Source organism: Canis aureus, chromosome 33 (genome assembly GCF_053574225.1).
Source record: "Canis aureus isolate CA01 chromosome 33, VMU_Caureus_v.1.0, whole genome shotgun sequence".
In the NCBI taxonomy this organism is placed as follows: Eukaryota; Metazoa; Chordata; class Mammalia; order Carnivora; family Canidae; genus Canis; species Canis aureus.
In genome coordinates this window covers 18,139,275-18,162,278 of record NC_135643.1, presented here as the reverse complement: position 1 = coordinate 18,162,278, position 23,004 = coordinate 18,139,275, and the positions used below count along the sequence as shown (strand labels likewise).

Below are 23,004 nucleotides of genomic sequence, written 5' to 3'. Positions count from 1 at the left end.
GTTAATCCAAAAGCCACAGCCTCTCCAATGTTAAAAGAAAAATGGTGGGGTCTAAAAACAAGGTTATTCTGAGTACACAGTCACAAAATCATCATTAGAGACTTTAATATTAACATTTTCACAAAAACAAAATCCAGAAAGTAACTACTTTACAGGCAGAAAAAAGTATAATAATCAAGACTCTAAGAGTCATCTGAACCTAAAATGTCGCAAAAGAAAGCTCGACAGGCAATTTAACTGATTAAGATAATTTTCTTATAATTTATTGACAATATACTTTGTCTTTTTAAAGGATTTTCTCCATGTCCTGTATGATTATTTTAGAAGTATTAATTATTAAATTATTATTATTATTTAATTATTATTATGATTATTTTAGAATTCATACAGGACATGGAGAAAATCCTTAAAAAAGACAAAGTATATTGTCAATAAATTATAGGAAAATTATCTTAATCAGTTAACATACCTTATTTTAGAATTCATACAGGACATGGAGAAAATCCTTAAAAAATTAGGGGACAAAAAACATACTCATAATTTGTTCCTGGCAGTTCTAAGTCAATAAAAGATCTGTAAAATGTTAGTTTGGAAAAAACTGTCATTTCAGATTCAATTGGTTTCCAGAGCCCCCCCCCAAAAAAAGACAAAACAAAAACACCCTAATTTGAATTACTCTGATCTAATACTATTATTCTTCCAGAAGCCTTCACATATTTGTAATTTCAAAATTAAAAATTATGTATGCACAGATACACACAAACACACAGCCTACATATACGGTTGCCACCATTATGGAATATAACTTCCCACAGCAAGGGTAAAGCCAAATGATTTGAGTTTGCTCTCAACAGTTGTGTGAATGTCTATTATCCAATATACTCTGAAGAATTTAAGTTGAGAACTATAGTTCAGTCACTTTCCTCCCAGGTAAATTACCACAGAGATCAAATTTCTTACATCTGTGATGTTCACCACAACTTGCAGTTACTGCCGATTAATAGCCTGAGATTAATTGTTGGAAGTGCCACATAATAGCTGTAGTAGAAAACATTTTAAACACAGAACCACATTTATGCATTTAACAGCTGTGTTGGTCTAACAGTTCAGATTTTCACTGTATTTTGCCATATGGTAACAAGGATCATTTTTCACTTAAAAATATTACCAAAAATTGATGCCCTATAGCAAAATTACCATTCTAATTTTGAAACCACACATTTGCAGCCCATGCCTGTTATCCTCCTGTTACTATATTCCTTATTTGCCTTATTTTAGTTAAAATATTTAATAACATAGATTTTTTTAAAATTTTAAATTAGTGCCAACATGATCAAACACAAATATTATAGTAGGAAACCTACGGAATATGACCTGGCAATGAAGAGCAGAATGTAAAATCTGGGTTCTATAAAACTGTAGGAGCCATGAAGACTGGGACTTGTTTTTGTTCATTAGGTTTGGGGATTTTCTTGTATCCTAAAACAGCCGATTACTATTTCCTATCTCACCTTTTTTTTTTTTTCTATAATTCATTAAGACTTAGAATTGCTCCTAAAGACAAAAAGTTGGCTGCCAATTTTTATTTTAATCTGATTGGTGTAATAATCTATTACTATGATTTTACTGGGCGGGCAAGGGGACTGTAGAAATGTTCACATATATACTTAACAGGAAGCTAAATAAAAATCTCACCCTTTTAAATGCCAGAACATGAGGCCCATCCATGTCAGAAAAGGCTCACTGTTGCCACCAATGTGTTAGAACAATAAACACAAAGAGTCCTTTAGTTTTTAGGTCTGTCAGCTGATCACGTTTATAACCTCACTAAATTCGTTTGGCAGAACTTAAGAAGAACAGTGGTGATCAAAATGATACTTTAATACTGTTTACATATTGCACTACTTCACTATGACTGCCTGAGATTTTCTACTATGTTTTGAAAATAAAGGGGCAGGGTAGCATAAATAGCTCAATCCTCAAAATGAAACATTTCAAGAATTGAATACTGCAGATTTTCACCACTACAGGTCATATTTTCACTTTCAGAAAAAGGCAATTCTACATTTCATGATTCCAACTCTTAAAAAAACATTTCTGAAACAGTAACAATGTGCCGATATAAAAAACACAAAATTCAAATCTTCTACCAAGACTACCTTGTCTCTCTTTTTCTTAAGCCTGTGTCTCCTCAAGTAAAACATTCAAGATAAGATTTAAGCAATGATAAGATTTAGGCTGGTGAGTCACCCAGCACAGGCCACCCTAGCTATTCTGTTCCAAGTAAGAAGAATTCTCCTTTCCACTTACTGTGACTCTACAGAGCTTTGTCCCATTTATGGTAGAACTGGAGTGTTGTACACATTCCTTCCATATAAAACTTTTAGGTTTCCATATGTTTAATTAACAAAATATTTTTATTTGCCAGATGCTCAGGTTCTCCAAATGTCTCAAGGTGTCATTTTGAAATATATTTACTGGGGATCCCTGGGTGGCTTAGCGGTTTAGTGCCTGCCTTCAGCCCAGGGCGTGATCCTGGAGACCTGGGATCGAGTCCCACATCGGGCTCCCTGCATGGAGCCTGCTTCTCCCTCTGCCTGTGTCTCTGCCCCCTCTCTCTTCTCTGTGTCTCCCATTAATAAATAAATAAAAAATCTTAAAAATAAATTTGAAATATATTTATTTTTAAGAAGGATTTAAGGTCTCAGAATAAATACTCGTGGCTTTGCCATTCACTTAAGAATTTGGACCTCTTCATTTTTCTGTATTTTGTTTGTGATCATCATTCTCACTGAAGTGCATGCAGAATTAATGATCATAAAGCATTACAAATTATCAATGAATAATAACCTTGATAGTCAAAGTTGCTTAGTCTTGATGAAACTAATAGTCCCTGTCTGTAGCACTTTGTCTTCATTGGGGCAAAATCATAAAAATCATAAGGCTTATTTTTTGTGAAACTGTTACAGGTAGAGAAAATACTTTTAAAAAAATTTAAAAGTTCATTTGTGACAAAGCTGGGAATATACATTGGGATTTAGTATGTTAATCACATGAAGGTGTTATCAGATTCTTTTAAAATCATGCCTCAATGTACATTTCCAGCTTGGATGTCCCCCATTCCTGCATAAACTATCAATAATAATATAAATAAAAACAAATGCTCAGGAAATACTATGTATTACAGACACTGTTCTAAGTGCTTTACGTGTACTTACCCATTTAGTAACCAAATCGACCCTATGGTAAGTATTATTATTATCCCTATTTTACAGGTGAGAAAATCAAGGTTCTAATAAGGTACCTCATTTGAATCTACATCTAAAAAGTGGTAGAGCTAAGATGCAAATACAGATGTTTTGTGTCCAGATTTTTTTTTTTTTTTAGATTTTATTTATTCATGGGAGGCACAAAGAGAGAGAGAGGCAGAGACACAGGCAGAGGGAGAAGCAGGCTCCCTCTGGGGAGCCTAATGTGGGACTTGATCTGAGGACCCCAGGATCATGCCCTGAGCTGAAGGCAGATGCTCAATCGCTAAGCACCCAGGCGTCCCGTGTCCAGATTTAATACTCTGAACCATGTTGCTATAGAATAAATCAGTAGAAAGAAACACACACACACACACACACACGAAAGAGCCCTGGACAGATAATTTAAAAGACTATGTTACCTAGAGGTAGGCAAGGAATATCCCTGGACTTCAACCTTCTCTCCAGAAAAGTGAGACAGTTCTACTACTCAAAGGTAGACTCTAAGGTATACTCTAAGCCAACCATCTATGATTCAAAAATTTGGTGTGAAACATATGGCCTCTGCTTTTTATTGACATAAACCAAATAATAGATTCAGGTATTCATATTTTTCAAGGAAAATCCGAAAAGACAGTGAAAAATTAGCTTCAGGCAATCAAGAAATAGTAGTATGAAGAGAGGAATAAGAATTTCACCTCACACGTATCATTCTTTGAGCTTCCCAGAACATTCTTAAGAAACAGTTTCCCTGAGGCTTTTCTATTCTCTTCTAGAAGGTATCATATCATTATAAAAATTTTTGGAAAATAAATTAGCAAATCAAGTAAATGAATTACCTATTGTTCCTTCACAGCAGCACATAAAACTCCTTTTGGCTACCCTTATCCATGCCAGCAATTAAAAGCTTTTTTTTTTTCATAGAGTCAAGACACAATATATTTATATATATATATATATATATATATATATATAAAATATATTTTTATATATATATAAAATATTTTAATAGTGCCATGGAATATATGGATTATGAAAATATGAGTCCTATAAATGCCAATCAAAAGTACATGCCAATTGACAACATACACTTCCCAAATAAATAGTATTGCCAAACTAGTTCTATAAAATGCATTCTCAAGGAGATGAAGCTGAACTATAAATGCATTTCCATCTCATACATATTCCCTTTGTCACTCGGTTTAATTTTATATAGCCGCTTTCTCCTTATTCCCAACAAACAGCTCCCTCATTGCAAATCACTAAGAGTCACTTCCTAAGTTGTTTCACTATGTTATCTTTCCTCTATTTTGAACTAGTTTACCTGCTTTTACGATCACTCTTTTATTTAAAAGTTTTAAGTAACTTTTGAAAACTGCCATCCTTTCGTCAACTTGATACAGGAATCATTCTGGACAAAATGATCACTAAGCCGGCTCCCGTTTTCAAATGTGGATAAACATCTGACATATTCACAATTTATAATTATTGCTATTGCAAAGCTAGAGGTTTACTCAAGGCATCTGCATAAAAGTTGCAACGAACTTCAAAGTTAATTAGCTAACCTATAAAAACCTAGCAGTATTCAAATACAAATGATCAAAACAAAGTTTATTAGAATGATTCTCGTAAATTCTTCACATACAAAACTGTCTCAGTATGGTGACAACCAACTTCATATTCACAGCTCCAAACCAGATTGGATTTAATTCTTAATTACTAGAGAAAACAGAAACTTTGAATTCCTTTCAAATTATCCTCATATACTAACTAGAAAGCTTTTGACCAAATTGAAAAAGTAGTAAAATGACAGAGCAGTTGGAGGAGGGGGACTGGAAATGTTTAGCCACTGCACTTCTGCCCTGAACTCTCCCTTCTGTGATAAAAGCCACAAGAGCTGACATTAACGCAGGCCCCTGTCAGCACGGTACCAGGGGGCACTGATCTTCTTACCCCTCGTGTGCATAGACAGAAGAATGAGCAAGGAAATGTGAAGCTGCCAGTGTAGTTCTTCCAGCCAACCCATTGCGCAGGAGAGCAGTAAATGTGACCCGCCTGTTTCTGGCCTCTCCTTTCACGGGGACTCCTCTGCTGCCACTCCTGTCCGAGCTTCCGGCAAGCCTGCCAGCGAGCCTGAGACAGCACCGCGAAAGACAAGCCTGTTACAAACTGGTTCTGTCACCACAGAGCCTTCAGCGGATCACCTCGTGGGGAGGACAACAAAGGGCGGTGAGGACCCTGCGCTGGAGTATTTTCTTAAGAAAGGAGCCTGACCCAGCTGCCCACACAAGGGCCAGTACCTGCGGGAGGATTCGCTCTGCCCCGGCCCCCCCAGAGCCCCCCCAGATCTCTCCGGCAGCTCTGAAAGGACCGCAAAGCCACAGGCATCTGTACATCGCTGTCATGAAACAGCTTATTTCTTTTGTCAAGGCCTTTTTTTTTTTTTCCTTCTCTTGCTAAGAACGATTGTTTGAGATTGTAGAAAGAAGCAAAATAAAAATGTTTTCTTTGATAAAATGCTCGAAATGTTGCGATGCATTGAAGTGTCTCGTTATGACACCTTGCTCACATCACCATTTAGATAATGGAGCAAATGCCTTTGAACCAAGTACACGGACAGGAAAAAGGGGTCTTGTGTAAAGAGGATCTTTAATGAAACTTTCAAGTTGAAGTATTTCAGTTAAGCTACTCATTAATCAACTCATCTTAAATGACTATGGTTTGAAATTTCTTATGTAGAAAAAGTACCGTGAGCCCAACCATCTCATTAACGTAAGTTATTAAATGTTTTAAGACTTTTTTTAAACATTTTATTTTTTTTTCTAAAGATTTTATTTATTTATTCATGAGACACACACACACACACACACACACAGAGGCAGAGACACAGGCAGAGGGAGAAGCAGGCTCTATGCAGGGAGCCCCTCGAGGGACTCGATCCCAGGTCTCCAGGATCAGGCCCTGGGCTGAAGGTGGCGCTAAACCGCTGAGCCACCCGGGCTGCCCGATGTTTTAAGATTCTAACTGTAATTGTGCCTCAACATAAACCATGAAAAAGCTTGTAAGATTCCACTTTCAATGATATTGAGTGACCTTTTTTCAAGACTAAAGAACTTTTTTGAGGGCTATTTGTTTTCTTTGACTCTGGGAAATGTCAATACTAAAAGAACAGCAAGAAATATAAATGAATTGACAGTATGTATAGAAACTACAATGCCACCATAGATACAAACAGAAGTAGTTATTAAGTCCATCAGTCATGATAAAGGATTTATGTTTATGAAAACAGAGACCTATTTCAATGCTTATATCTCAGATACCATCAGAATGCATTTACTTGATATTTTAAGAATTCTTTTCTTGGAAAAAAATCTCTGCCATCATCTCATTTTTGAGAGACCCCCACCCCTCTACAAACACCAGCACCTCCCAGCACTGCCCTACTAGGTGCCATTCAAATCTACTCTCTAGTTAGGAATACCAACAATTTACTTTTTTGTGAATTTACAAATACTATACTATCAACCCAATACCCTCAATTCACATTTTCATGAAATAAAATGTAAAAGAAATGCAGTATTTTTTAACCATGTATGAAATTCTGGAATATATTCAAACTTAAGAAACAAACATTTTGCATTTCACAGAAGCCATACAACTTGTCAGAAAACTGTAAGTCGGGGGTGGTATCACTTCAGTATCATTTATCCACATCCCTTTGAGCTAAGAAGGGAGACTGAGGCGTATTAAAATGAACAATAGTGATCAGGAGCAAGGGTCATATGTGGGAAAAGACGACAAAAAAAAAAATCAAGCAACTGAATCTCTTGTTCAAACCTTCTATATTCGGCTCAGAGCCACATCACAACATGGTTCCACTGCCAATTTGGAACCCAGCCTTGAGCTTTGGGAGGAGTGAATGGCTGAAATGTGGGACAGCTCCCACAGCTCGCATTTCCCCAATATGAGCATCCATAAATGGCTCAAAGCCCAAAGAGAGAGCTGGTGCTCTCTCCCTAGAATCCTAATTCAGTTCAAAGCAATTCATATCAGCAACCATTTCTAATTTTATACTATGGGCTCTCTGAAATAAATGTACTCAAGACATTTACCATGCCACAGAAAAAGCAGTTATCTATAACAGAGAACTGTGAAAAATGTAACGTTTTAAGATGAAGTGTCCTCAAATGGAATAAAGACGGAAAATCACAGTAAGGGATGGATTAGACTGAGCCAAAAACTGAAGGGAGAGCTGGACACTGAAATAAGAATTGAATTTATACAGCAATCGAGGAGATGGAAAGGAAGAAATTATACGAGCAGGGATTAGAGGAAGGATTAAATATTTCATTTGTGTAATAGCATGAGAAGAAAAATCTGACTGGAGCAGACAGCTCCTATTAGTAAATGGCTGGAGAGAAACCTAGACAGAGTGGAACCAGACTGTGCAGGACTCAGAACATAGATTACAGAGTTTAGACTGTATATTACATAAATAACTAAAGGCTTCTGAACACTGACTGGCTCGATAAATTAAAAAAAAAATCTAGAATTTCAGCATATAGGATGAGTCTCTGAACCTGAACTTCTAACTAGATAAGGAGAAGCGAAAATTAGGAGCATGATGGGGGAGGTGCCTACTTAGTCAAATTTATTGGTTAATACGGATTTCTTTCATTTATAATACTAAGAAATTCAAAATGTATTCCTATGAATTCCCTCTACTTTGCCTTTTATTGTTTAATATATGCTGGGTGCCAACCACGAAAGAGATGCTCTATAAAATGCATTTAAGTTCTAGACAATGAGGCTCAAAAGATGTAACAAAACTCTCATAATGTAGATCAGAAATCTGGCTTAGCAAAACAATCTGGCTTTGCATATGACTGAACCCACTCACCATAGAGTACACACCTACGGAGGCTTCAAAGAAAGCTCTAAGAGAATATTAACAGAAAGGTGACAAATTTGAAAATACACACATGAGAAAAGGGCAAGGAAAGAGAAGAGGAGGACTACAGCTAGTACTGCCCATATGAGTAGGATGTGCACTGCTACCTGTCAACTAGAATTCTTCAACAGACCCACTCATTCTAGATTTATGGAGCCTATGCCATGAAAGAGAGAGCCAAGCTGCGCTATCTGTACAACTTCGGACAAATGGTGTAGACTTTGTTCTACACTTGATCACTACCTAAGACTGTTATATAGATTAGACAAGTAATTGAGTATTAATTACTGAATATGGTGCCCAGAGCATAGGCAGATATCAGAAAATGGTCAATTTCCAAAAATCTCCCACTAATCACTCCCCACCCCCTGACAAAAAATTTCCTTGTTAAAAAAAAAAATTCCCTTGTTAACAATAACGCTCTTTAATGTAACATTTATCAAATTGTTCCTATCACATGTGGTCAGGAAAACGAAGTGTAAAATGTGTCTTATGTTAAATAGGGTTTCAAAAATTCAAATTACACCTGTAAAGGGAAATTTTTAACCAGTTTACTTTTATTTAATTCACTGAATATTCATCTAATTGAAGCAGGGGTATAAGACATTACTGTTTCAACTATTTCAATTTGAGAACTTATTTTCACATAGAAACTCCCCAAATCTATTCATTGTACGTATATGCGAAGTTTCTAAGCTGAATTGGGGAAACTGTATCTAGTAAATGGGATAGGAGAACATTTCTTAAGAGACAGTCTCTGCCTTCAGAACACAACTGATTCTGTTAGCTGAGGACAAATATACAATTCAATAATGACAATGCAGGACAGCCACTGCCTGGAGAACGGCAGGAACACAGAAAGTACAGTGGACAGAGATGTCTTCTGACTGCGGGTGGCGGCTGGACCTGCAGGGGAGAGGCATGGCAACTAGGTCTTCAAAGATAAGCAGGAATTCACTGGGTGAAAGGAGGGCAAAGGGATCCTAAGCAAAAGAACAGAGAACACAGAGACTCACGAGTAAGCCAAAGAACGGTGTTTGCTGAGAACGTGGGAACCTGGCTGTGCCTGGAGAACAGAGACATCAGGCTGGAAAAGTAGAGGGGAGAAGGTGGGAAAGACCTCATGTCTCATAATGGGATTCTGTGGGAAGCCCTGCCTTCATTTCTCGAGGAGGTATCTGCACAGCTGATCTTCCATTATATGAATGGACTACAGCAACTTCTCCAGCTGATTACATTTCAAAAGAAACCAGTAAAGTTTTCAATGCTATGATGGTAAGGACAGTCCTCCCTATCTAAGATATCTAACAATATCCTTATAATTTTTGATGAGAACAATCATCAAAGCGAGTGTTATTTTCTTTATGGTTTCAATATCCCTGCTAAGACTGTTTGGAGCAACAGTTAATTAAACTTCCGTTCAAACACACAGGCACACAGAGACAACAGTTACTCCCTCCTTCCTTTTGCAAGCTATAGTATGGTCCCTACCATTCTATTGAGTTTTGCCCTAAAATATTTGTTTTAAACTTTCATACTAGTTGTACCAAATTGAGAAAAGTGCACTCCGAGTTGCACTGGCTAATCCACCCTCTGACTCTGATTTTCAGCTATACGCTTAAACAATGACATAAAAAGTTACTCCATTATGGGGGAAAACACGAACAATAGAACTCGCGTGTACAAAAATGTTTCTCCTGACTCTGGAGTTTGCAAAGACCACAACTTCGGCGGCTTTCAGGCTGCCTCCCACCTTCCCACCCCAGTCTCATTTGCAGCCTTCCACATCACTGGTCATTAACAACCCGAAGCTCCCTTCAGCTGCACAGTGAAAGAGCAGCACATCATTACAAATAAACAATCCCTTCCTCCCTCCAACAAGTGACACATTATTCTGAGCACGTCTCCTCTCTGCTTTCATTGCTCTGCCAAGGTTCCCCGTGAGTGGGAAGGGGTAAAAAGAGAGAAAAAGAATATCCCACAACTTGTCGAAAGCATGTAGAGGATGATTTGTGTTCTTACTTACGGGATATGACTGTCACTGTTGATCTGCTTTCAGGCCTAGATTACATGTGATAAGGGCTGACCTGCTTTAAGTATTCACACATTATGCACTCACAGAGAGTAGGCAGGACACAAAAGTCCTTCAGATGTTCTGGACATCAATCAAGTGCACAGCATGAAGCCTGCCAAACTTTTCTTCCATTTACTCAGGGAGAGGAAGGGGAGTCTGAGACAGACTTAATAAAGTTTAAAGCTATGCCACAGCATATTTGGGGAGACCATTGTTATTTAAAGGGTGCTGTTGGAAAAAAAATTCTCTATAGTTACCACTAGCAACAAAAAAATTCACACACAAATATAAAGGGACAGCTCCAGCTTTAAAATGTCAAGACTTTTACGATAAACCAACCAGGTCATGATGGCGCTTAGCTGATTGCTATTTTTTCTTTTTTATTTTTGAAATCATGTTCATTAAGGATATGTCTCAAAAACTAAAATTATAAATTTTTTAGAGCAGCCATACATAAAAGGTACCTTTTTTTGAGGCATTTATAAAAATAGTAAAGGAAACACACTTGTTATGAAATACTCTGAACACACCTCAATATAATTTAAGCACTAATAACACAAACCATTTTCCACCTAATACAAATATTGTCATTATTAACAGGCTGGAGCCTTAATATTGTGTGATAGACATGACAATATCTTCTGATACAGGCTTTCAATGTTGGTCTTTTACCAGTGCTACTCCCCACAACTCATTAATGGGATTTCAGATGGCTTTTGAAAAATAACAAATGTGTCCCAAACTGTATTCTCCTAAAACACTGTAACACTGTGTACTCAGAGAGTATGATTTGATCATCAGCACAACCAAACCCATCAAAGCAAAATGCTTCATGGAATTCTATAATAGGATGATACCTTAAAATCTATGACAATATCATTCACTTAATAATTGCAGAGTTCTTTTTAAAAGCTCATGTCAGACCATGAATATAACCAGGCTATGCACAGCCTGGATACAAACTAAGAAGACTAGATACAAAAAGCAATGAACATTAAAGAATGGGAAGAGAACTAAAAGCAATTTGCATGATTAAACTACCAATGAAAATTAACTCAGCGAATCTGTAAGTTCTACAATTAAAATAAAAACAAAATAACACAAACCTCCAGACCACTCCACGACTCCTAAACCCCATACAGACAGAATTCTATCCAGTGTATTATCTGGTTTCAGTATTATTCAACTAAAGGCTAATAAGATCGGACTTGTACCGTATTTGGTAATATGGAGCCAGGTGGTACATAAAATGTGAGATTATTCTTTACATTAATCACTATAGAGTAATCCATCACCTGATCAATACGATTATCTCAGACCAGAAACTAAACCTGAACGGGAGAAAAAAAATGTCTTAGCAGGGGTTGGCAAGCAAGGACTCAAGGAAGACTAACAGAATTATTTCTAGATAAGAATATAAAATGATGATAATGATGATCCCTACACTTGGCGAGTTTTTACTCTTTGTTAGGTACTATGCAATGTACCTAATATATATTACCTCATTTATCCTCACTACCTACCTGTATGGTCAGTGATATCACTCCTGTTTACAGATGGAAATACTGCATGTGCCTGAAGCAACAAGGTCTGGAACTGGTTAAGGCTTGATAGGATGAGACACACCAACACTTCACTAGTCAGGGACCCATGGTTTTGCTCTGCAAGAAATAACTAGGGCAGAAATAGTTCACTTAGTAGATGGAGGCCTCAGAGACTCTGGGGGCTGATGAAATTTGTTCAAGGAACATAACAGCTAGAAATTCTGAAGGTTGGAGCAGAAGAGGGGTCAGATAGCTTGAGTTCTAAACCTATTGATTCAGAGGAGGGGACACCAGACACTCTGGAAGCCACAGCAATGTACTCATAGGTCAGTGGTTTCAGATCCAATGAGAGATGGACTTCTCCTTTAGAGCATTTGTTAGGAACAATGATAATCATAAGTAAAAGAGGTATATTATCATTAATTTAGATTAGCATCTTGCAGATATTCTTTTTAACTCACCCAGCAGCCCTTCAATGCATATATTATCGAGCATATTTTACAAGCCAAGCAACTAAGGGTGAGTGAGATGCCTTGGAATTAGGGAAGGAGGTTTTATTTTCCATGAGCAGGCCTGTGCCTTAGGAGTTACAGGGTGGCAACTCTGCAGCCTCAGAAAAAGTGGATAAGCAAAGTCACCAGAACCACGTGATGTGGTCCTCCCCTCATCAGATGAGTCTGTTTTCACTAAAGATGTTTTCTATACACTGTGAGAAGGCAGTTGGAAAAGATCTACTTTGCCCCACTTGCAAGCAACTACATGAGAAAGGGGTTTTGGGGGACACCTGGGTGGCTCAGCAGTTGAGCATGTGCCTTCAGCTCAGGGCATGATCCTGGGTCCAGGGATCCAGTCCCGTATCGGGTTCCCCGCAGGGAGCCTGCTTCTCGCTCTGCCTATGTCTCTGCCTCTTCTGTGTGTCTCTCATGAATAAAGAAATATTTAAAAAAGAAAGGGGTTTTTGTTGTTCATTTAAATAACGACAGATATACCCTTCTTGTATTATATTGGGCCCGGAACTCCTCAGAATTAAAGTTACACACTATGAAAATCATGAACCACTGAAGCTACTAACCTGACTCACCTAAAGCTCTATTTCAAAGGTAGTTAAAGGATGTTTTCTTCTTTATCAAACTAGTGCTAAAGCATCCCTGAGCAGAAAATCAAAACCTCTAGTACCTATTTGAATTTCATGCTAGCCATTATAAAAACCTGAACACAGTTTTATATCAAAATTAATTTCTTGAAGAGGATTACCATTATTCTTACTTTATCCTAGAGTCAATTGTACTAAATTCATGTACTAAATTCACCCAAATCCAACTTGAAATGATATTAATAGGTAAATTGAAAAATAAATTTTAAGCAAATTATAATATCAATAAAATTTTATTTTTCTCACATGTTTCCTTATAACTCCATCTGAGTATACTTTAGAAATAAGGAAGGTGCGCATTAGTATACACATAAAAGAAATATAAAAGGAGTTAAAGTATAGTTCCTATTTAAACACTTGAATAGCCTATGCTTAAGTGGGCAAACCATATGAAGACAGCTCTTAGAAAATCCATTTTCCTAAGTCAATCAGAGAAAGAAAATTATCACACAGTCTCATATGTGGTTATAAGAAACAGTTTAGAGGCTCATAGAGGAAGGCAAGGAAAACTGAATGGGAAGAAATCAGAGAGGGAGACAAACCATAAGAGACTCTTATTTCCATAGGAAACAAACTGAGGGTTGCTGGAGGGGAGGTAGGTGGGAGATGCGGTAACAGGGTGACCGGCATTAAGGAGGGCACCCGATGTGATGAGCACTGGGTGTTATATGCACCGATGAATCACAGAACCCTATGTCTGAAACTAATCATGTACTATATAGTTGGCTAATTGAATTTAAATTTTTAAAAATGCATTTCACACTCTTTGGAGAATATCGTAACTATATACAGGAGGAATCAAACAAGAAAAAGTTTTGTTTTGTTTAAAGATTTTATTTATTTATTCATGACAGACACACAGAGAGGCAGAAACACAGGCAGAGGGGGAAGCAGACTCTTTGCAGGGAGCCCGATGTGGGACTCGATCCCAGGTCTCCAGGATCACACCCTGAGCTCAAGGCAGACATTCAACCGTGTGTCCCAAGAAAAAGTTTTGTAAAATAGAAGAAAAGGCATTCATAACAGAGAAGTTTTGTTTTGATTTAGTGTATTCTAGCTTTTCCATTAGAGAACCTCAATAATAATGCTGCCAGTATATGATTTCTGAGTAGACTTAGCTCTTAGTAGTTTTTTAAAAAAATTGATGCTAGAAGAAACACAGAGATTACGGAAAGCCAATTTTTTATTTAAAGTGATATCTAAACTCTATGCGCTTGCAAAGTATTTTTAATTAAATAAAAAATAATCCCGTGATTTTCAGTTCAGATTCATGAGATGTTAGACCTTTTCCTTTCTTCTACCGGCCAGAAGTCAATTGTGTATTTTGAAATACTTTCTTAATGACAGATGGTTGATACCAAAAAGATGCCTAAAACATACTGTGTTTATATATGTGTGTGTGTGTGTATATATTTCCCTTATCTTCCTTCACCTGTCTCCAGATATAAAGCACAGCTGCTTAATGTTTTAAATTTTTTTATGAGAAGCAACAGTTTTTGATAATCTCACAAAGGACTTTTCTAGTAGACTCTACACATGCAGGGTTTTCACAAGACAAAGGATTGGTTTTAACATTCAAACAACTAGTTTGCAAAAATAAATAAAAAATGAAACTCCATGTATGGACTTTACTTAATCAGAGACACAGGCAGAGGGAGAAGCAGGCTCCATGCACTGGGAGCCCGATGTGGGATTCGATCCCGGGTCTCCAGGATCGCGCCCTGGGCCAAAGGCAGGGACAAACCGCTGCGCCACCCAGGGATCCCGAAATCAGACTTTATTCTTACTGAAACCTTTTCTTTTGATGCTTTAACTAGAGCCTTACATGAGCTAAATCAGAGGATACTGAATGTGACTGGCACGACAGAAGATGCTTAAACTATGGAAGTAAAGAAGATGAGCTGTAGTGATCATATTAGATAAAACCAGTGATGTATTAATACACAATTATGAAACTGTAATACTCTTCTAGTCTAATATATAAGCCTTAGTTACTTTGGCATTCTTTTATCTGATCATCTTGCTGTATAGATCTATTCTTATAGTCATCCCTCTTTGTGGTTACGTCTATTACTACCAAATACCCACCTGAAAAGTGAAAAATTTAAGCAAGCAGTGAGTTATCTTAAGGATTATGCCAAACGAAACATTCAAATTCAACCTTAACCGAAATTACAAAACTTATATTTATCAAGATGATTTAAAGCCCATTAAGATGATCAATTGGATTTAAATAGTCACCATAATTTCTACCCTGAGGTCTCCTGAGAAAGTTTACAGTGGAAGCACTTCAAAGTCCTCAATACATCTCATTAGCACCTTTATTAAAGGATGTGTAAAAAAAAAAAAAAAAAAGAAAAGAAAAGGAAGTTCAGAAGAAGCACTCTTTTAGAAACACTTGTTTAAAAAAGATTTTCAATCTTTTTTATTAAAATGATATGTATATCATCAGAAATTGACAACAAATGTTTAGTTCACTCTAGGAATTTAGGCCAAAAAAAAAAAAAAAACCCTATAAAATTATTCATCATAGTTTACCTTCTTTTCCTTCAATAAAGAATCCCGCCTTACTTTATATTAGTTATAGGGCATCATCCCTTTGTCTGGGTTTTGACATTATCTCTTTCTGAAGTTGTTTAAATAGAAACAGCCTATGCAAAGTAAGCTTGAAGTTTTTCTGAATTGTATAAGAAGCTGTAGATTACCTCATGCCAGTAATCTACAGAAAATATCAAAGAGCTATCAATCCTAGAGTACATGCTTTACCATGTCTCTCTAATTCCTTATGGTAGTTTACAAGGTCCTATTTTAGAGCTAGCTTCCAATGATCTCATTGGGTTGTTTTCCTACTGTTCTCTCGGTTCCTCATCCTGTTCGTCAAACACACCATACATGTTCCTGCCAGAGCTTTGTAGCTCCTGTTCCTCTGCCTAAACATTCTTCCCTTAGATATCTACTTAGCTTCCTCCAGCATTTTCTTCAAGACTTCCTCAAATCTCAGCTCAGTGAAGCCTCGCCTGCTGCTAGGCTGCTAGGTAAATATACCAGTACAAGCACCCAAATCCCTACCTGACCCTACTAGACCTCTATTTCCCACCATTCTGAGATTCTTCTTGCAAAGATCAACAAACCCAATCAATTTTCTTACTTTGCTTTACCTTTTTTTCCCCCACAGCATTTATCACCTTCTAATCACTATATAATGTACTTATTTGCTATGTTTATTGTTAACTATCTGATACCTCTCACACTCCTCTGGAACATAAAGATCCCAAGGACACTGATCTCTGTCCATTCTGTTCACTTATGTACTCCAAGCACTTCAAACACTTACTATGTAGTAGGTGCTCAATAAATCTTTTTTTGTAAAGTAGTTCCTTTGACAAGTCCTATCTTTCTTTTCCTAAAGTAACTGACCTTGATGCCACCAATTATTGTAATTCCATTCCAATTATGTTTTCCTTGTAAATCTCTGTTCTCTGAATTCTACCCCCAGCATTCTAATGAAATTCTTCTTTCAAAGGTCAACAAATGCAAAGAATTTTTCTATGTCTTCACTCATTGTATTCCTAAGCAACGCTGAGCACTGCAACCACTTCCCTTCTTAAAAGCTTCATTCAGTTAGAAGGAAACTGAACAAACACAATTTACTAGACACTCATCAGAAGTTTTTCCTCTAGTTTTCATGATAAAGGCCTATCCATCCAAGTTTCTTCCTCTTGTGTTACACGAATATAGATGATCAGAATTCTTTCCCAATGATCTCTTCTTCAAACATGTCCCCTTATAATGTCAGGGCCTTAGCTAATATCACTGACTACCAGGCTAAATCTTTTTCTGAATCTCTACCCCATATTTCCAATTGCCATTGCTTGTCTAAATATTACAATTCTCCTACAGCAGTGCAAATTTTACCTTTCTCAGATCTGTGAATATTGCAATATTTTGCAGCCACCTGTAGATTACCATTTTCCACTTGAGGCAGAATTCTACAAAACGGAAGCTAAAACAAGTCAGTCACCCTTTCAGCCGTTCTAGTGGCAACATTCATATCTAGGGCTGATGGGAACAGTTTAAGTAAGTGTCTACAATCAGATGTGGTGACAATGGTAACAATGTAACCCTTATTACAAGATAAATTTTGAGGTGGAATTCTAAGTATTATTTTAGGCTGTGTCTCTTCCAGACCTGGTTCCCATATCCTCCTGGAGAGTCTATGAACTAGCAAATACCCTCTTAATAACTGTGTTTTCTGTGTAAATTAATCATGGTTGGTTTCTGTTGCTTTCAAAGGAGAAATTTGGATGACTATATCCAGCAAGACCCAACTGGTCCTCTCTGAAGAAGTAACTGTTTTCTCCTCTAAATGTCCACAGCATTTTATCAGTATTACTTCTAATACATTTATCCCTTTACTCTGTATTATAATTATTTATGCATGCTGTCTTCTTCACTACATGTTTTATTTCCTGGGGGTGAAGTGCCTGTCATTTATCTTTGTCCATGCTTTTAACATTTGCCTCCTTGTCTGTTTCAGATACTTTTCAAAAACAAACAAAACATTGTATGTGTGTTCTTTCTGGCTGAGGGAGCTACTCTAAATTCCTCCTTTTGTACTCTTAATCTAACAAGGTTCCACCACTCTATTCCTAGAATGGCCTCCATGACTCATTTATTTAGAAGATTCTGCAAGGGATGCATGGGTGGCTCAGTCAGTTAAGCATCTGCCTTTGGCTCATGTCATGATCTTGGGATATTGGGATAGAGCCCCCCATCGGGCTCTCTGCTCAGCGGGAAGTCTGTTTCTCCTGTACCCTCTGCCTCTTCCCCCTACTTATGCTCTCTCTTGTGCATGCTCTAATAAATAAATAAAATCTTTTAAAAAGTTTCTCCAGGATTTTTGTAGGTCATTCCCTCATTTTTATGCACTAAAGGCCTCCCTTTTTTCTTTGCTCCAGCAGTGCACACAAAACACCAACAAGGTTGCCAAGACCATTCAATGGAAAAAAGATAGTCTTTTCAACAAATGGTGTTGGGAAAACTGGATATTCACATGCAAAAACAAAAAATAAAATACACACACACACACACACACACACACACAAAATGACTCTTACCTTACAACATACACAATGGATGTTAACTCAAAATGGATCAAAAACCTAAATGTAACAGTTGAAATGAATTAAAACTATGAAACTCTTACCAAAAACAAAATAAAACAAAACAAACAAACAAAAAAAACTTTCGGGAAAAGCTTCATGTCATTGCATTTTGTAATAATTTCTTGGATATGATATCAAAAGCACAGAAATTTTATAAAAAGGAGATAAACTGGACTACATCAAAAGTTAAAACCTCTGTTCAAAGGACTCAATCAATAACATTTCAATCTATGAAATGGTAGAAAATATGCAAATCATATATCTAATAAGGGATTATCCAGAATATATAAAGAATGACTTCAACTCAACAACTACAAAAATAAGAGGCAACCCAATTAAGAAATAGACAAAGGATGTGAACAGACATTTTTTCCAAGAAGATATATATAAAAGACCAATAAGCACATGAAAAGATGCTCAAAATCACTTATCTCTAGGAAAATGCAAATCAAAACAACAATGAGATACCATCTCACACCCAAGAGAATGGCTATTATCAAAATAAGTATTGGCAAGGTTGTGGAGAAACAGAAATCTGTATGTACCATTGGTGGGAATGTAAAATGATACAGCTGCTATGAAAAACAATAGGAAAGCTCCTCAAAAAATTAAAAACAGAGTAACTAAATAATCCAGCAATTCTATTTCCTAGTATATATTCAAATGAATTGAGAGCAGGGTTTTGAAAAAACATTTATATATATATATATACACACACACACACACACACACACACACACACACATTCATGTGCATAGCAACATTATTCACAATAACCAAAAGCTGAAAGCAACTCAAATATTCTTCAACAGATGAATGGATAAACAAAATGTGGTAACATACAATGAAATATTATTCAGCATTAAAAAAGGAAATTCTGATAAATACTAAAAATGGATGAATCTTTTTTTTAAAAGATTTTATTAATTTATTCATGAGATACACAGAGAGGGGGTGGAGTGGGGGCAGAGACACAGGCAGAGGGAGAAGCAGGCTCCATGCAGGGAGCCCAACATGGGACTTGATCCCAGGTCTCCAGGATCAGGCCCTGGGCTGAAGGCGGCGCTAAACCACTGAGCCACGTGGGCTGTCCAACATGGTTGAATCTTAAAGACATTATGCTAAGTGAAATAAGACAGTAACAAAAAGATAAATATTGTTATGACATTCCTGTGTTGGAGCCATTAACTCCCAAAGATACTTAGTTTTAGATGAGGTCATGAGGTCATAAAAGTGTGGCCTCCATAATGGGATTATTGTCCTTAAAAGAAGAGGAAGAGAGACCTGGGGTAGCTCTTATGTTCTCTTTCTCCTCTGCCATGCAAGGACACAAGAAGGCAAGCTGTCTACCAGTTAGAAAGAGGGCCCTCACCAGAAACCAAATCTTCTGGCACCTGGATCTTGGACTTTCTGGTCTCATGAACTCTGAGAAATAAATGACCATTGTTTAAACCACTCAGTCTATTGTATTGTGACAGCTGTCTCAGCAGACTAAAAATGTCAACTTTGCAAACATAAGGAGTTCTAGAGATTGGTTGGCCAACAATGTGAATGTACTTAAAACTACTGAACTGTAGCACTTTAAAATGATTGAAATAGTTATGTTGTATTTTCTCACAATTAAAATTTCATGTAAGAATTTTGTTTTGCTTTAAAACAAACAAAATCTTTGTCCAACCCAGGCTTCAAGGATACTATATCCCAGTGTGGGGGAACCAGAGTTTGTTTCTTATTTCTACCCTATTCCCATCCTCTGCATGGCTGTCATGTGATTAGCTGCTTAAAATCCTGTAACTGCTGTATAGTATTTTCTGTGTACAACCCAAGCACTTGGGAACAGAAGCATCTTCTCTTTTTTCTAATTTCATTTCTTGCCACCAATCTCCAAGTACTCTATGCTCCAGTCATAACTCTCTATTTCAAATTACAACCCTGTCTAATATGCCATCTTTGCCTCAGCTCTCTTCAATTCAGTTCAACAAAATCTCACTGAACAAGCACAATGCACTGAGCACTATGAGACAGGATATTTTAAGAAAACGCTTCTATTCTCAAGAACATTAAAGTCTAGGGGAAGGATACTCATAAAGAGATCATTACAATTATTGTGATAAATACTTTAACACTAACTCATAGTTACATATTCATAAATAGGTATCTGCCTACTTCCTGAAGTTTGCTTCTTAAATTTACTTCATATATTCAACAGTTTTCAAATCAATGCACAATGCTTGAACATTTTTAACTTCATATGAATGAATATGTTCATTTTTTAATTAATATTTGGTCTATCAATGGATTTCCTAAAGTAGAAATAATGGATATCTAGTATCTTTTTACATAAAAACACATAATTTTAGAAGCACAGATTTACTACCAAACCACCAAAAAAATTTAAAAATTCTTAAAACTTAGAATTATGATGAGTTTCCTTGAGAGTGCAGATAACATTCTTACAGTAGAGGGGGAAAAACTGCAGGTACATTTTTTAATAGTCCATTTAGCATTTTAAAACTTAGGTAATTTTGCCTCTTTTACGGTTTCATAATTAAAGTTTCTCCTGCCATTTGGAGTAAACACAATTCCAGCCATGGGAGACAAGAATGACCAGTTCAAGTTCAAGGGTTCACTGCACATGAATATCCATAAATGCCCCTTGACAGTCTTGGTAGTATAATGAACCTTGCAATTACTCAGCAGGCCATCACCACAATACATGAACATAATGCTTCCAACATCAAATGACAAAACATTATACAAATAATACCAACCAACTGTTACAGTTCACATAGGGCTTTTGGAAACGAATTAAATTGCAACAGTTCCTCTTAAATCTTTATAGTTTGCAGGGAGTTTTGCTTCACTGAGCTATGTTTATGGCAAATAATTAATAGAAAAGGTGTTGGCATTATATACAATTGGGAGATGCCAATTAGCAAAACCCTCCTTCAAAATGACACCAGTTAATTCCAGCATGAGCTCTCAGAGTGAAATAGCCTTTCTCTTAAACAAACGCTAGTGCCTCATTGTCTTTGGGAATGTCTCCAATCATCCTATATATAACCTCCTGGGGTAGATGCTTCTGGTCCTGCCTTCCTGTTGCCTCTGTGCTGAAGAAATGATCTTAAATTAGTTCATTTGAATAACAGTGTGCCTTCCTTTACTCTGGTGGTTCTCCAACGGTGCAAAGTTTATTTCCGTAGGACAATCTTTGACACAGTAGAAAGTACCGTCAGGTAAAAAGTAATACACAGATAAATGATCATTAATTATTAGCACCCCTAATAAAAAGTATAGAACCTATCAGACAATATACGTGTAAATGCGCATAAAAGCAAGCATCTCATTACCAATTTAATTATCTGAGTGGTCTGGGGATTAAAGTACAAAACAAAGTGCAAATATGTATATTCTACTTACGACAATTATTTTAACTCCTGTTTCCCCCAATACATAAAACTGACAACTGCTGATGTGCAACACCCTGGAATATAGATCATAAGTAAGTTCATGATTTTTAGTTTGGCAAATAGCTACACTGTGCTATTTTCATCACAAAGGGTTTATTGTTACTCTGGACATCTTCAGAATAGGCTTGCCATGATGGTTCAGCATTTATCATCCAGTTCAAAAGGAAATATGAATAATAAAGCAAGCTGGGTTTCCCCCTTCAGAATCACATACTGAGGAAAGAGCAGGTAGGATTTGGTTATGAGAAATTTTGTTTTCTTCACCTCCGTGTTTCAGTCAGATAACTTCAGATTAGTGATTTAGCACTTTGGATTCTAATAAATTAATTCATGAATCAATTAGTATTTCTACTTCTCACTTTATTTTTTATTTGATTTCTTAATAAAGTAAAATGTAAAAAAAAAAAAAGCCAATTGGAAGATAGGTTTTTCTAGTCTTAGAAATAAGTATTTCTTTCTATCATGTTTTATAAACAAAACAAGCTAATCTTCTGACCCTAAAAGAGAACTCTTCTTTTTTTAATTGGCCACAGAGAAAGAAGCAATAACCTGGACTATGGACAGTTCTAAAAATTTAGTTAAGAAAAATCTGACTTCTGTATTTTTTTAAAAAGTACACTTTTATATATACAACTATAGCACACTTTACCAGATTTTAGACAAACAAGATTCAGAATAATCCAGATAATTACCATTTTTCTCTAAAATAATACAGACATTATGGGAAAAACTCCTACTGTTATCTAAAAATCACATGAACAGTAAAGGAAAATTTTGCCAGGAAAATGAAAAACACTAATAACAGAACTGAGAACATAAGATATAAAATATGGAATAAGAAATGGTAAGAAATGATGCTGAAAGTGTACAAAGTCAGTATGGACACTAAGTTAATTTTATCACTTTATATAAAGGTATAGCTTCACAATTGTGTTCTATACCTTTCTGTAATACTAGGACTGTTCCTAATATTATAATTTAGGTCTGAATTCCTGATTAAGATTACAGAATCAAATAGATTATATATGTGACAAAAGTGTTATGAATTAAAAGGTTCACATATTAACCTCCATGCAATATGTAGTTATGTTCTATAAAATGAGCTAAGGTGTATCATACATGACTATAGAAGGCACATAGAAATGCAATCATAAATCCATGCTAGTTTTAATGAAAACTAAACAAATGTTTAACAATTATATCTGCTATCTTAACATAGGTTAAGACTATATTAAGTCTTTCAAATTCATAGCACATATTTGAACCATGTTTACTTTCTCTTGATAAACCACGGTAAACAAAGATATTAAAAAACCATTCCAGTGACCTGAGACTTTGATTACAGTTCTACAACAGATATGCAAAAAATTATTCCAAATGAAGATAGTGTTTCTGAACA

At 36.3% G+C, this 23,004-nt stretch overlaps 1 protein-coding gene across 14 annotated transcripts in view; it reads right to left on the bottom strand.

The window, feature by feature from the left end:
* Positions 1 to 23,004, bottom strand: part of BMPR1B (bone morphogenetic protein receptor type 1B) — a 392,960-nt gene that overhangs the window by 101,874 nt on the left and 268,082 nt on the right. The window contains exons 1-2 of one of the 14 annotated variants that reach the window (XM_077882932.1): positions 16,388 to 16,421; positions 11,797 to 11,947 (exon numbers count right to left, since the gene is read on the bottom strand). The exons of 7 other annotated variants lie outside the window; for them this stretch is intronic. Coding sequence is in view for 1 of the 7 variants with exons in the window: in XM_077882916.1 (XP_077739042.1) it covers positions 5,202 to 5,274 (73 nt within the window). In the remaining 6 variants the exon portion in view is untranslated. Of the gene's footprint in view, positions 1 to 5,201; positions 5,369 to 11,796; positions 11,948 to 16,304; positions 16,427 to 23,004 lie in introns of those variants that run through there. 6 more of the 14 variants (XM_077882927.1, XM_077882921.1, XM_077882929.1 and 3 more) reach the window with 6 other exon arrangements.